The sequence below is a fragment of the Girardinichthys multiradiatus genome, chromosome 5 (genome assembly GCF_021462225.1).
Source record: "Girardinichthys multiradiatus isolate DD_20200921_A chromosome 5, DD_fGirMul_XY1, whole genome shotgun sequence".
In the NCBI taxonomy this organism is placed as follows: Eukaryota; Metazoa; Chordata; class Actinopteri; order Cyprinodontiformes; family Goodeidae; genus Girardinichthys; species Girardinichthys multiradiatus.
In genome coordinates this window covers 5,834,749-5,848,993 of record NC_061798.1, presented here as the reverse complement: position 1 = coordinate 5,848,993, position 14,245 = coordinate 5,834,749, and the positions used below count along the sequence as shown (strand labels likewise).

The window sequence follows — 14,245 nt, the reverse complement described above, 5'->3', positions numbered from 1 at the left end:
GGCACCTCAGTGAGAAGTCTGTGGGAAGGAAAAAGTGTGGCAGAAAACGCTGCACAACGAGAAGAGGTGACCGGACCCTGACGAAGATTGTGGAGAAGGGCCGATTCCAGACCTTGGGGGACCTGCGGAAGCAGTGGACTGAGTCTGGAGTAGAAACATCCAGAGCCACCGTGCACAGGCGTGTGCAGGAAATGGGCTACAGGTGCCGCATTCCCCAGGTCAAGCCACTTTTGAACCAGAAACAGCGGCAGAAGCGCCTGACCTGGGCTACAGAGAAGCAGCACTGGACTGTTGCTCAGTGGTCCAAAGTACTTTTTTCAGATGAAAGCAAATTCTGCATGTCATTCGGAAATCAAGGTGCCAGAGTCTGAAGGAAGACTGGGGAGAAGGAAATGCCAAAATGCCAGAAGTCCAGTGTCAAGTACCCACAGTCAGTGATGGTCTGGGGTGCCGTGTCAGCTGCTGGTGTTGGTCCACTGTGTTTTATCAAGGGCAGGGTCAATGCAGCTAGCTATCAGGAGATTTTGGAGCACTTCATGCTTCCATCTACTGAAAAGCTTTATGGAGATGAAGATTTCATTTTTCAGCACGACCTGGCACCTGCTCACAGTGCCAAAACCACTGGTAAATGGTTTACTGACCATGGTATCACTGTGCTCAATTGGCCTGCCAACTCTCCTGACCTGAACCCCATAGAGAATCTGTGGGATATTGTGAAGAGAACGTTGAGAGACTCAAGACCCAACACTCTGGATGAGCTAAAGGCCGCTATCGAAGCATCCTGGGCCTCCATAAGACCTCAGCAGTGCCACAGGCTGATTGCCTCCATGCCACGCCGCATTGAAGCAGTCATTTCTGCAAAAGGATTCCCGACCAAGTATTGAGTGCATAACTGTACATGATTATTTGAAGGTTGACGTTTTTTGTATTAAAAACACTTTTCTTTTATTGGTCGGATAAAATATGCTAATTTTGTGAGATAGGAATTTTGGGTTTTCATGAGCTGTATGCCAAAATCATCCGTATTAAGACAATAAAAGACCTGAAATATTTCAGTTAGTGTGCAATGAATCTAAAATATATGAATGTTAAATTTTCATCATGACATTATGGGAAATAATTAACTTTATCACAATATGCTAATATTTTGAGAAGGACCTGTATTGCCAATTCACTCCACCAATCAGATGGACACTGCAGGCCACTTGAATTTTCCAAAAAATTCATTAAGAGTTTGTTAGACCAGGAGAAATACAACTCCCTGGTCTGATTAAACCAAAACAGGATTTTTGGGCCTGAACCCCAAATACTGTCTGGAGGTAAACAGGCACTGATCGTCACCTGGCTAACATCATGTTTTTTGTTGCAAGAACTGGGTGATTATATTACAGTGTGCAGAGTGTAAGATGACGGCAGCCAAATACTGAGTAATTCTTCGAGATAACCTGCTCCAGAGTGCTCTGGACCTCAGACAGGGGAAAAATTCATCTTCCTGCAGGAGAATAACGTGAAGCACACAGCCAAGATAACAAAGGAGAGGCTTCATGAGCAGTATGTGAATGTTCTCGAGTGGCTCAGACAGAGTCAAGACTTAAATCCAATCTCCAGAAAGACCTAAATTTGGCATTTTGACATTTTCTTATTGATTGAGAAGGCAATGAAAAATGTTTTCACATTCATTTTTTTTTTATAGAATAAAATAAAATCAAAATCGATTCTAACTTTATATTGTTTTATTATATTTTTGGAGGTATCCATCTCTGCCCTTATTAGAAAAAAACTACTTGGTTTAATGAAAATCATTTTAAATATAAATCTACGAGGGGTATTAATAATTTTGGACTTAACAGTACCCAAAAAGTCCCAAAGCTGCCAAAGGTTCTTCAACACAACACTAAGTAGGGGGGTCAATACTTGAGTATTTAATATTTTTTAATGTTTTTCTTTTTTAACAAAATTTAGTTTTCACTTTGTCATTCTAAACTACTCTGTGTCTATTTTTTGTTTCACAGAAAAGTTTAGAATAAGTCGTAACAGAAAATCTGGAAAAAGAGATGGAGGTGTGGATACTTTTGAGGTGTCAGTTTTTATTATTATTATTACCTCCTTCTGGAGTGTCTGCCCATGTCACATCAGGCGTATGCTTGTGGAGTTAGCCAGAGTGTGCTGTATTTGCATTAGTTTTAAAATCTACTCCTTTGCAGCAGTCATTTTATTTATCTGCTTAAATATCTCACCACATTATACTGCTCCTCCTGTGGAAGAGATTTAGAAGCCCTGAAAAGTGGATGACATTTTCTTTTAGGCAAAGAAAATATGTTTTTTTCCTCCTTTCTTTATGACCAATAAAAATAAAAATCCTTTTTGATGCCTGCAAAGATTGTGTTTTCGGTCATCAGGCTTAAAAATATATTTCTATCAAGCTCAACTCTGCAGCCCTTTAATTTTTTAGTACTTGATTTGGCCACAAGAAGCTGCTGTGTGAACTTGACTTGCAGAAATAATTGGTTAGAACTTGTGGGAAACAAACAGGTAAACTGGGCACGGTCATGTGATTCGCAGTGATTACATCATGGTCCATTTGGTCCACAGTTCTACTGTTCACCTAACTGGTATATTGCCATGAAAAAAACTGGGTCATCCATCTAAAAAAAAAAAAAGGCAGAATTTCAACTTAAAATACATTTTTATTTGGGAAGTTGAAGGAATGCAGACCCAAAAATCCAATATGGCTTTGTTTCATACTGATAGCTGCAGAAATAAACTTTCCATTCATGGTCTCCCTCATTAAATCAACCGCTGTTAGAGGACACTTGCAGCTGGAACAGGTTCAGGTCGATCTAACATCATTCTTAGATCTGAGATCTAGTGTAAATGTAACACGCCATTATATTACAGTCTGTGTTCAGTAATTTACCTCAGAAACTTTTAATGCAGTTACAGTCCAACTTTCCTTTTATTTTCTTGTCAATCATTTTAACATTCATTTTTTATCTTTTTTATTTTCATCTTATTTTAATTACTCATATTCTCTTTAATTACTTTTATTCTCTTTAATTATTTGTGTTCGCTAATTATTTAATTACCTTTATGCCACTGTAATGTACTTTTCCTATTATGTCTCTCTTTTTTCCCCATGTACAGCACTTTAAATTGTCTTGCTACTTAAATGTGCTATATAAATGAACTTGCCTTACCTTACCTTACATTCTGCCACTATTTTATCACAACTTTTACAACCATCAACCTGACAGTAAATGTTTCAAAAGTTTATTCAACAACTAAAATATTTCATTATCTAAATATTTCAAACTCTGTTTTCATAAAATATTCATATGTGATCAGCTCAAATTTGGTAAACTACAAGCTAAGTTTATTTTTAAATCACCTGGATGTTTTCTAAAAGATGAAAAGGCCTTTTCTAAAGCTACAGACGAAGGTGGGTCGTACTGAGAGGAAATCAGACTTTAATGGTACCTGGGAACGAACACAGTCTGATATAAAACAGGATATATTTTTGAAGTGCTTACATTTTTCTGGTGGAGTGATGGTGATGGTCTGTGCTGTAAACTCTTCATCAAAGTAGCGCGTGTCAGTCTCTGAGGAGACCTGCGGCTGGAAGGGTGGGACAAGCTGGAATAGAAAGAAAACGGATGAAAAAGGGATGGTTTACACGTCCACTCGAGATAAAGGCCTGTGTCTGCACCACGTTTTTCTGCACCTGACAGGCTTTTTACATTGATTACTGAGTCCTATAAAGACAGTTTGCTCAAGTGTGAAGAATTTTCTTCAAGCTATTTTATCACATTCTCCGGAGCAGAACTCATGGTCAGACAACTCAGAAAAAGAACAGGCAAAAATTTAAAAAAAAGACAATGATTAGATCATTTTGTTTCCTTTCACATCTATTTTAGTCTTAAACCAGTCAGACTAATTTTGGAAAATATGGTAACCCTAATACTAAAAATAGCACTTATTTGTTGCATAAGCTCCTTTTCAACTTAAGATGACGTTTGGCGGATAAACATTGCGTTCACCTTCTTGTCGTACACGTCCTGCCAATCGATTGTGCCGAAGAAGCTGTGCCTCATAATCTCCTTAGCGTCATCCGGCCCGCCGCCCAGCCTGTCAGCAGACACAGGAAGAAGAAGAAAATCTCCACGTCAGACATCAAATGTGTTTTTATATCTATCACTGGAACCTGCTACTGATCCCAAAATAACTCGTCGAGGTGAACCGATTCCCTCTGTGGAGCTGCAGATTACACCAGTTTCTTCGCCTGGAACAGAAACGCCTCACGGATGAGGAAAGAGGAAAGTGTAACAGAACCTCCCTGTCGCTTTCTATCAATTCTATTGTGTTATAGAGTCTGGATGGAGGAAATAAAGTGGTGAATTCACACATGTAAGGACACAATAATTTCTATATAGCTTCTTGGTCTGTGACAATGATGTTACCTGTGGCCAGGTTGAAGCCAAACGGATCAAGGATCAGCATTGGTAGTTTCCATCTATACTAGCAACTAACTAGGAAAAGCCTCTTGCATTGGCGATTGTTTTGCTTTCAGGTGAAAAAAAGATTGCTAACAGTGTCTTCAGGCTGGGCTTTTGCGTCAGCGTACCGTTTGTTGGGGTCCTTGATCAGCAGCCCTGACAGCAGTGACTTAGCATCAGCAGACAGGGTCCGTGGAAACTTGATTTCTTCCATCAGGATGAGCTCAAACAGCTTCTCGTGGTCCTGGTTGTAGAATGGAAGTCGGCCGCACATCATCTCGTACGTAACTACACCTAAACCCCACCAGTCCACCGCTCGACCGTAGTCATTATCCTCCAGAACCTGATGAGAAGAAAATAATTTATACATTATTAACCCCCAAAGGGAACTGATTTTGTTGCAGCACAAATTACTGAGCACATTCACACACATGAAGAGGCAGTCTTATAGAAAAATGTGTAAAGCCAAAAAGGAAAAATGTGGTGGATGACCATGATGAGGCCTGTAAACAACCTAGCTTATATCATTTCATGCAGAAAAAAAGAGGTAACAAGTTTTTTTTAGGAGAAAACATGGACAGAAACTCAAAAGAAAATGCTTCAATATCCATGTTGCAGTGATATTTTTTTATACCAAAATGCCCAATATTACACCATTTGCTGATGACATGAACCTCTTCATTTACAAATAGCTTTGTCAAAATAATCAATATTTGTTTAAAAAATTATTATTCAAAAAGTACTAATTTGAGTCAAAATCAATACATACAGAACCATTCACATTTGCCTAGATTGTGGCACCTTTTCCAGCAACAACAGACACTCAGCTCCTCTCCTCTCTGCAGCGTCACCTGACCAAAACAATGAGCTGCTGCTGGAAGTTTAAACTGTGCTAACACGATGACACATCAAGAAACAACATACGACCCTTTTTAGCCAAAAAGGCAAACACAAAGGCATTGTTCAGTGGGAGCTTTCCTTCTGAGACAGACAGGAAAAAATTAACTCCAGAAGGATTTCACATGCTAGCTGTACTAATGCTACAAGGTAACACTACAACACTCATGTTTGAGAGCAACTTCGAATGGTCACTAAAGCTCACTTATCTGCAACAGTAAAGTAGTAAACCTCCCAGACAAAATAAGCTAATGTTAACAATTTAAATATTAGCTTCACAGATATGGACATCCCAGTGGGGTATAGATGGGCTTTCCACATGTGAAGTTCTGCATCAGGCAATGCTCCTTTCTCCCAGGAAAATGTTAAACTGCTGACAGCTCCGTAGGCTAATAAATAGTGAAGCAATGAAACAAACCCGTGCACACCTTCCATTACTCCATTTAGTTGTAAAGGCATTGGAGGCTAATGTGGCTCATAATAACAACATTAATTATAATGAAGCCAGACTGAAGCTGACAATTAGAGCAGAAAAAAGTAGGAACCCGTAGCAACCAACCCTGCTCCAGTAGTTGGTTATTTTTTAGTTTTTAAATTTATTTATTTTTTTACCGTGTCCTGTCCGGCAGATTTGCGCTCAGAATTGTTGTCCGAGTGCCAAGAAAACACCTGTGGGTACAAGTGTGAGCATGCTTTTGTATACAAGGTTTCTCCATAAAAATATGCAATAGTGAGTGTGAGGAGCCACAGACCTGCCCCACTGGACCTGGGACAGATACGGAGGAGATCCGAGCCGTAGACAGAGGCCCCCCAGAGCAAGGAGCCCCAGGAGAAACACCGCCGGGACTATCGCCACCCCCCCCAGAGAAGAGCAGGGGAGAGTCCCAGGGGAACCACCCAGTAGCCACAGTGCTGAAGCCCCAGGGAGCTGCAGCGACGAGCCCATAGGCCCCGCCGGCAGCCGTCTACCCCCGAGCAGATCCAGCCATGGACCTAGAGACCAGAGACCCTGGGACATATCACTCTCCAAGCAGAGGCCTCACAGAACCCAGGGGTCCAGGCCCTGGCAAGCGGCCACCGGGAGTGAGCCGGCACACACCAAAGCACCCAGCCCCGGACACCGAGAACCACAAGTACACTGGCGGGCAGAGACACCAACCACCGGCAGGTAGTGTGGCGGACAGGAAATAGGCCTCACATTTGATGTAAACTGATCCAGGAAACTGATCCAGGAGAGGGAGCAGTCCAAGACCTAACCTGACACAAAAAAAACAGGCACAAACAATTGCACATTCCCACCCTCATGCGTACACATAAAAATACTCACACCCACGCACCCAACGTAAAGACAAACAACAATGGACGTCGTACACTCACGCACACTCTCCATACATACTCTATACTCCCAGGTCCAGGTGCCGATACCCCATAGGGGCAACCAGCCCCCGGACCCAGGTGGTGGTTCCCTTCCCTCCGGGGATGGAGACTGTCAGACCGCCCGAGCACCAACCCAGACCAATGTCGGCACTGCCCGAACCCGAGCGACCCCAGTCCGGAACCTGACCCCCCACCCCGACCCCCATCCTCATCCGGAGAGGGGGCCATGTACAAAAGAGGGGTCTACATGGTCCAAACTAGCCAACTGACCAGAGCCGCCACAAGATGAAACAGTCCCAACCCCCCAATGAATTCTGATCTCAACCCCATGAGCCCCCCGATGAACCCTAACATGAATTTCCCCACAGGGCCACCCCCAACCAGGACAGAGATATCGAACACTGTAGTTGATCATTAAAGAAAATAGATTAGCGGAAAGACAGAAATTGTACAGGGCGGTTGCTGAATTCATTTGCATGGACCAGATCCTTGTTTACACTGTAAAGAAAAAAAGGCTTTGTGTGTGCCAGATCTATGTTTGTTTTAAAACTATTTATTTTAGTATAGAACAATCCTTTTTTTGACCCACAGTAGTAAAATGTATTTGTATCAACAGCAAACTGACAGGCATATGGAAGCACACAGTAGCACACTAAAGATGAGTATTCATAATAAAATAAAACTGCACGATTAAATCAAAAGATACAGTCAGTCATAAAGGATATTTACAATTATACTAATTATTATCTTGTCTACTGTTCTGCCAAACCGGCGAGTGACACTTTTAGATGATATATGTTTCTAAATAAGGGCTGAATTGTCCTCTACTTATTAGTTCTGCCCTAATTAAGGAAGTTAAAATCATATTGTAATTTATATATTTTATCTCTCAACTAGAAAGAAACGTGTGCCTTCAAACAATGTTGGCATGGTATCAAAAATGGTGTAGAGTATTTTCTTGGTGTCAGCATCAAGCTTGTAATTTTATTACTGGAGCACCCTATACACAAGTCAATAAAAAACCAAATCCCTGGTACTGTTCCTTGTGTCCTCGAGTAAATTAAAATTTTATTATCCATTTTATTTGCTAGTGATATCACATTGGTTACAACATTTATTCTGCACTCTCCATTTGGGCCTGCTCTACAACTGTCAACATGTTCTTAACAAACAGTGTTTGAGATCTAATTCCAGACACAAATCATACGTTGACTTTTTCAATCAGCATGTTTTTTTGCTGCTGTGTATATTCACAGATGTTTAAAAAAGTAATATACCTTATGCCTAATTTATACTTTCCAGTCTACTATGGTGTGTTTGACCATGTAGCCTATATGTGACGTACATTTTGTTATCTGTACCCACACAATAGGAACTGCTAGCCCAAAGTTTTGTGACAAATCTGACTGACTTTCCAAACAATGACAATAATACTCCCAGTAACAGGGTGATGTCAGAAAACACCCAGCAGATAAAGCAAAAGTAACAGTCAGATCATGGGCAGAAGTAAGGCAACAATGACGTTTGTTTTTAAGTAATGCGTAGTAGAGGTATCTGCTGTTCTCCTAATGTGGAGGAAAAGCCTCAAAAAGTCCACAAGGACCTGACAATTTCTAATTAATGACAAACAAAAGGATACAAAGACACAAAGGATCAAAAACAAGACATCCTTCATTACATGGGATAAAATCCAATAAATACCAGAGACAAGCCTGAGTTTAAATATACAACTTTCAAGATCTTATTTTTGCTATATAAATCATTTATGCCAGCATAAGGTTTCATCAACTCCTGCAACAAAGACTGTTTAACATTCATCTGGGTCTTGGCGAGCTCTAACCTCAGGAGCAAGGTACTCCGGTGTTCCACAGAATGTCTTCATAGTTGCAGTGTCGGTAATCCCTTCTTTACACAGACCAAAGTCAGTGATCTTGATGTGGCCATCTTTGTCTAACATGAGGTTTTCCAGCTGATAGGGACAGAATTAGAAAAATAGCATGAGACTTTACTTTTTAATCTCGAAATGTTTTCAGCGTGCTTGTCTTTGAACACTTTACTTTGAGATCACGGTAGACGATCTTGGCAGAATGAAGGTAGTCTAAAGCAGAGACAATCTCAGCACCATAAAAGCGAGTGCGGTCCTCTGAAAACACTCTCTCTCTTGACAAGTGAAAAAACAGCTGCAAAAAATAAACAGAAGTTCACACACTTAAAAAAGAGGAGTAAGGGATTCTTATGTGGGCCTGAACCATCAAGTCATGACAGGCTTCTATGGTCATGAGATACACTAAAGAACAGAAAAATCCAAACACTTCTATAAATAAAACAACTTTTCCTTTCTAGATTTATTTTTAACTTAATGGTCTCTGTTTTTAGAAGGTTCTCTGTACTCCCACTTTTCTTTCAGTAGGTTTCCGGATCAGTTCTTCTGATGTTATAAAAGGGGTCCAAGCCCTCCTTAGTAAGTTCAGTCCTACCCCTCAAAAACAGCCTCAGCACTCCACGAATGTTAAGAAATGTAAATAAAGGTAGATAAAAGAAAATTATTGAGATGTTGCTGGGCTTAGAAGTTTTGTATTGACCCAACAGCAAGAGCAGTATTGCTGTGGAGAAGCATTTCTAAGAGTTATTAGCTTGTTGTTTTAAGTTAAACCTGCACTGATCTTTGTAAATGTCCTCTTATTGGCTTGCTAAAGAAATTTGAACAATTTCAAGCTGATATGACTTTGTACTGGGGAGAATAACAATGACAATTATAACTGTCATGTCAGCAATAACCAAAAAAACTAAAAGGTCACTAAAAATACTGAAATTTCACAAAAGTCTCAATATCTAGATATTTATAAATGGCTCCAAGTTCAATAGAGGTCTGGTTTTTAATGCCTATGGACAAAAAAATATAGCAATGCCACAAAAAAGATTTTTATTATTTAACAATTGTTAAACATATTAGCACCTAGTATTAACATTACCATACAATACACATTTATTACCATGTTGAGATTACGCTGAATGCATGTAGAAAGTTTGCAAATCTCTTCAGTTGCTTTTGCTAGTTTCCGCCTCCTTCTCTTGGATACGGTACTGACTGATTTGTGGTTTAGAAGCCTCTAAGTGAGACTTTTGACCATCACCATCTATCTTAATCAGTAGATTAAATAGGTAGATACATAAAAACGGCAATGAGCCTCAAAGCATTTCGACAGCCTATTACCTCTCCTCCATTGACGTATTCCATCACAAAGCAAAGCCGATCCTTGGTCTGGAAGGAGTATTTCAAAGACTGTAAGACAGTATACAAGACAGTAAGTACATCTGAAATTAGTTCATACTTCTACAATCATGGCACAATGTGTCTTTAATGTTTTTAAGATAAATGGAGTGAATCTATATAGGGCTCTTCCAGTCATACCGACCACTCACAGTACTTTACACTAGACACAGTCTAACTCTCTGACACACACACACAGACATTCATACACCGATACACAGCTCAGTAGGCATCTTAAGTGCCTTGCCAAGGGGCACATCAACATGTGACAGGACAAAGCTGGACTTCAACCCACAACTTTCAGATTACAATAGCACTACTCTACCTACTGATCCACAGGCGCCCTCCTGTTTCTTTGGTACAGTGGGGAGAACAAGTATTTGATCCACTGCTGATTTAGCAGGTATTCCCACTTGCAAAGCATGAAGAAGTCTTTAATATTCAACATAGATACTCTTCAACTGTGAGTGACGGAATCTAAAACAAAAATCCATAAAATCACATTGTGTGGTTTTTAAGTAATTAATTTGCTTTGCAAGTGGGAAAAGCTGCTAAATCGGCAGTGTAGAAAATCAACAGATCATTACTGGCTTTGTGTCTGACGTGTTGGAAGTTGCACGTGAACATTTCCATGCCACGTTCAGAACTGTGAGTAAGGTACTGCCTTGGCTGAGAAGCAACCCCACATGAGAACTGCATCAGGATGCCTCACTCAAAAGGTAGCTACATGATTTTGTAGATGTTCATAGATGATCAGAAGGAGGATCCATCAGAGAAAATTACTTCCAGTCTCTTGCTGTCCTGCAGAATTTCAGTCTCTCCTTGATGTTTTTTCTGGAATATTTTGAAGTTCCTGATGAGTAGCTGGAACATTCTTGGCTGCGGGTCCATAACTTGCAAGGCCGTTGAGATGCAGATCATTTATAACTCGACAATTTTTTCTGAAGATCACTATTCCTTCTTAGTTTCTTTCAACCAAACTTAATAAAGCTAAGCTAATATTTCAAGGTATCTTCAGTCATACTTACTGTCAGGAACGGATGCCGAGTATTTTTCAATACTCTACTTTCTGTGAGCGTATGAGCAACTTCATCCTGGGATAAGAAAGGTAAAAAGAAGTGATTAGTAACTAGACAATAGGGACTCTTGAATACCATACCAACTTCATTTATGAAGCACCAAGACAACAACAGCTGAAACAAAGTGCTGCACGTGACTGCAAACTAGAAACATACATTCAAAGAAAAAAAATAAAAATATGACATAAGAAGATTACGAAGAAGATTAAACGTTAAAAAGGAAACAGACACAACTAGAAATAAAATGTGAGAAAACTGGTCACTAATGAGCCAAAATTACCAATAGGCCTAAAAGAACCTAAAAGCTGCTGGTCAGGAGTTATGTGCATGAAAGATTAAATATATTGGAGTGATGGTGGATGTGTCCAAGAAGAAATAACAGTATTTGTTCTGCCCAATTAAATTACATTATGATGATAATCAGGATAGAGACCTTGGCTATAATGACTTCCTTCTTCAGGATCTTCATGGCATAGTAGGTGCCACTCGCCTTCTCCCTCACTAGAATGACTTTTCCAAATGTGCCTTTACCCAGAAGCTTCAGATAGTCAAAGTCATTCATTGTCTGGAGAGAATACAAGAGAGAATCAGGGAAATGTAATCAAAACAACACTTTAAGTCTCAGTATATTTAACATTAGAAACAATTTGGTCCATCAGAACACACCTGAAAACGGTTTGACATTTCTGATGTCTCTTCTGGTAAAAGGGTCAACTGTGAACATAAAGATCCCCAAAAGCTTGCATACCTTTCGTTTGTAGTGGCTGATGGAGGTGTCCATCTCCTCCTCATTAACGTTCTCAATCTGGGAAGTTGGGCTACACAGGATGCCTTCCTCCTCCTGCTTAGCCAGCGATTCTGCTACCATCTGGATGGCCTCGGCCCACTCGTCCCTGGTGCAGACAGTACAAAAAGGTTCAAAAAGAAAACTACATATTGAGGTAACATAAATGGACCCTTTAAAATCTGGAAGCCAGTCCAACACCCTTTCATGCTATATATTTTTCAACCTGTGCAAACTGTCCACGCCTAGCGTCACTTAAAAGGTTTGGTCATAGTTATAGTAAGTCCTTTCATATGTGGTACCAAGGTATACTAGGTCTTAGACATCCACCAAGAAACCAGTCAACCAGAATCAAAAAATGCTTCACAGGGAATCCATCCAAAGACCGATGCTTATAGTAAAGAATGCTAACCGTGATAGTTATGCTAAACGCTAAAAATTTTTAGAAATGTCAACTATGTATTCATTTTTTCTTTGCTTTAAAATAATAGTAAAGTCTAGTTTAACTGCGGTGCTTTCTAATAGAATGATCTTTGTCAGTCACCCAGTGTGACATTTCCTCTGAACCCAATATAAATACATAATGATCATTCACAAAAACGTAAAGTTATGCATATAACTACTGTTCCCTGAAGGAGAGTAACGAAGTACAACACATGAGTATGGGATATCACGCCCTGCGTGTCCTGGCTGAAGCCACCTCTAATCACGCCTCCTAGGCAAATGATGTGATGACGACAGGTGACAGGCCCCGCCTGCACTATATACCTGTCCGTCATCATCGTCATTACTCAGTTCGATAGCCGCTATTCACCGAGCCCAGCTGAGCAGCGGGGCAGCAATGTGTTGTACTTCGTTACTCTCCTTCAGGGAACAGTAGTCATATGCATAACTTTACGTTCCCTTTCAGTCGATTCACTCAGTACAACACATGAGTATGGGACATATATAAACGCCCCGCAGAGCAGCCATCAAACCTGGGTCATACACTGCATACTAGTGCAGCACTTCAGACCCAGCAGAAAGAACAGAGTGAGCCACAGAAGGGGTTGTCACATCCAAACGATAAAACTTTACAAATGTGTGCGGCGAAGACCAGCTGGCTGCAGCACAAATGTCACTCATGGGCACCCCTCTAAATAGGGCCCAGGAGGTCGCTATGCCCCTGGTGGAGTGAGCTCTCACACCACGTGGCATTGGGAGACCCCTGTTGCTGTAAGCCAGAGAAATAGCCTCCACTATCCAGTGGGATAGTCTTTGTCTGGACAGAGCTTTCCCCCTTGCTGGGTTAGCAATACACACAAACAGTTGATCACACAACCTCACAGACTGAGTACGGTCCATGTAACTGTGCAGTGCACGTAAAGGGGACAGGAAGTGTAACCTCCTTTGTTCCTCAGATGCAAAAGGAGGTGGACAAAAACTCGAAAGCTCCATAGTCATGGAGCTGTAGTCCGAAGGTATAACCTTAGGAAGATAAGCTGCATTGGGTCGCAAGGTGACCTTGGAACCATCAGGTGAAAAGTGTATGCAGGTAGGATTTACAGACAAAGCATGGAGGTCTCCAACTCGCTTTGCAGTTGTCAGAGCAAGAAGCAGAGCAAGCTTATATGAAAGGAACTTCACATCTACTGACTCCAAAGGTTCAAATGGAGAGTCACAAAGAGCTTCTAGTACCAATGTGAGATCCCAGGAAGGAAAACTGGGTTTAATCACAGGTCTGAGTCTACGAACCCCCTTTAAGAAGCGTACAGCCAGAGGATGAGCACCTGGTGTGACTCCATTAAAACCAATATGGCAGGCAGAAATGGCAGCCAAGTAGACCTTAATTGTGGAAAAGGAAAGACCTTTATCCAGCAGATCCTGTAAAAACGTTAAAACTTCCACCATTGAGCACTGAAATGGAACAATGTGCTTGTCCTCACACCACTGCTCAAAAGCTCTCCATTTATAAGCGTATAAGCCTCTAGTGGAGGATGCTCTTGCATTCTGGATTGTTGCCACCACATCAGGGGGGAGGCCTTTGGCTAACAAGCTGGACTTCTCAGCAGGTAAGCATGCAGCTTCCACATCTCTGGGTGTGGATGAAATATCTCCCCCCCCTGCCTGAGTGAGGAGATCCCGGCAAACGGGGAGTTGCCACGGCTCTGCTGCCAGCAGGCTGATTATCTCGGAATACCATGACTTTGCAGGCCAACGGGGTGCTACCAAAATTCGGGACCGACCCTGTTTGCGCACCCTCTCTAGTACAGGTAGTATCATTTCCACTGGGGGGAATGCATACAGGAGTACATTGGGCCATGGATGGGCCAGGGCATCCACTCCCACTGGAGCATCCTGATCT

The 14,245-nt window shown here is 41.2% G+C and overlaps 1 protein-coding gene across 1 annotated transcript in view; it reads right to left on the bottom strand.

Annotated features, from left to right (window-relative positions):
- Positions 1-14,245, bottom strand: part of akt3b (v-akt murine thymoma viral oncogene homolog 3b) — a 52,121-nt gene that overhangs the window by 4,634 nt on the left and 33,242 nt on the right. Inside the window, exons 5-13 of the mRNA XM_047364357.1 lie at positions 11,866-12,010; positions 11,551-11,682; positions 11,067-11,132; positions 9,982-10,050; positions 8,825-8,947; positions 8,608-8,736; positions 4,622-4,836; positions 4,038-4,125; positions 3,531-3,633 (exon numbers count right to left, since the gene is read on the bottom strand). Of these exons, the coding sequence (XP_047220313.1) occupies positions 3,531-3,633; positions 4,038-4,125; positions 4,622-4,836; positions 8,608-8,736; positions 8,825-8,947; positions 9,982-10,050; positions 11,067-11,132; positions 11,551-11,682; positions 11,866-12,010 (1,070 nt within the window). The remainder of the gene's footprint in view (positions 1-3,530; positions 3,634-4,037; positions 4,126-4,621; positions 4,837-8,607; positions 8,737-8,824; positions 8,948-9,981; positions 10,051-11,066; positions 11,133-11,550; positions 11,683-11,865; positions 12,011-14,245) is intronic.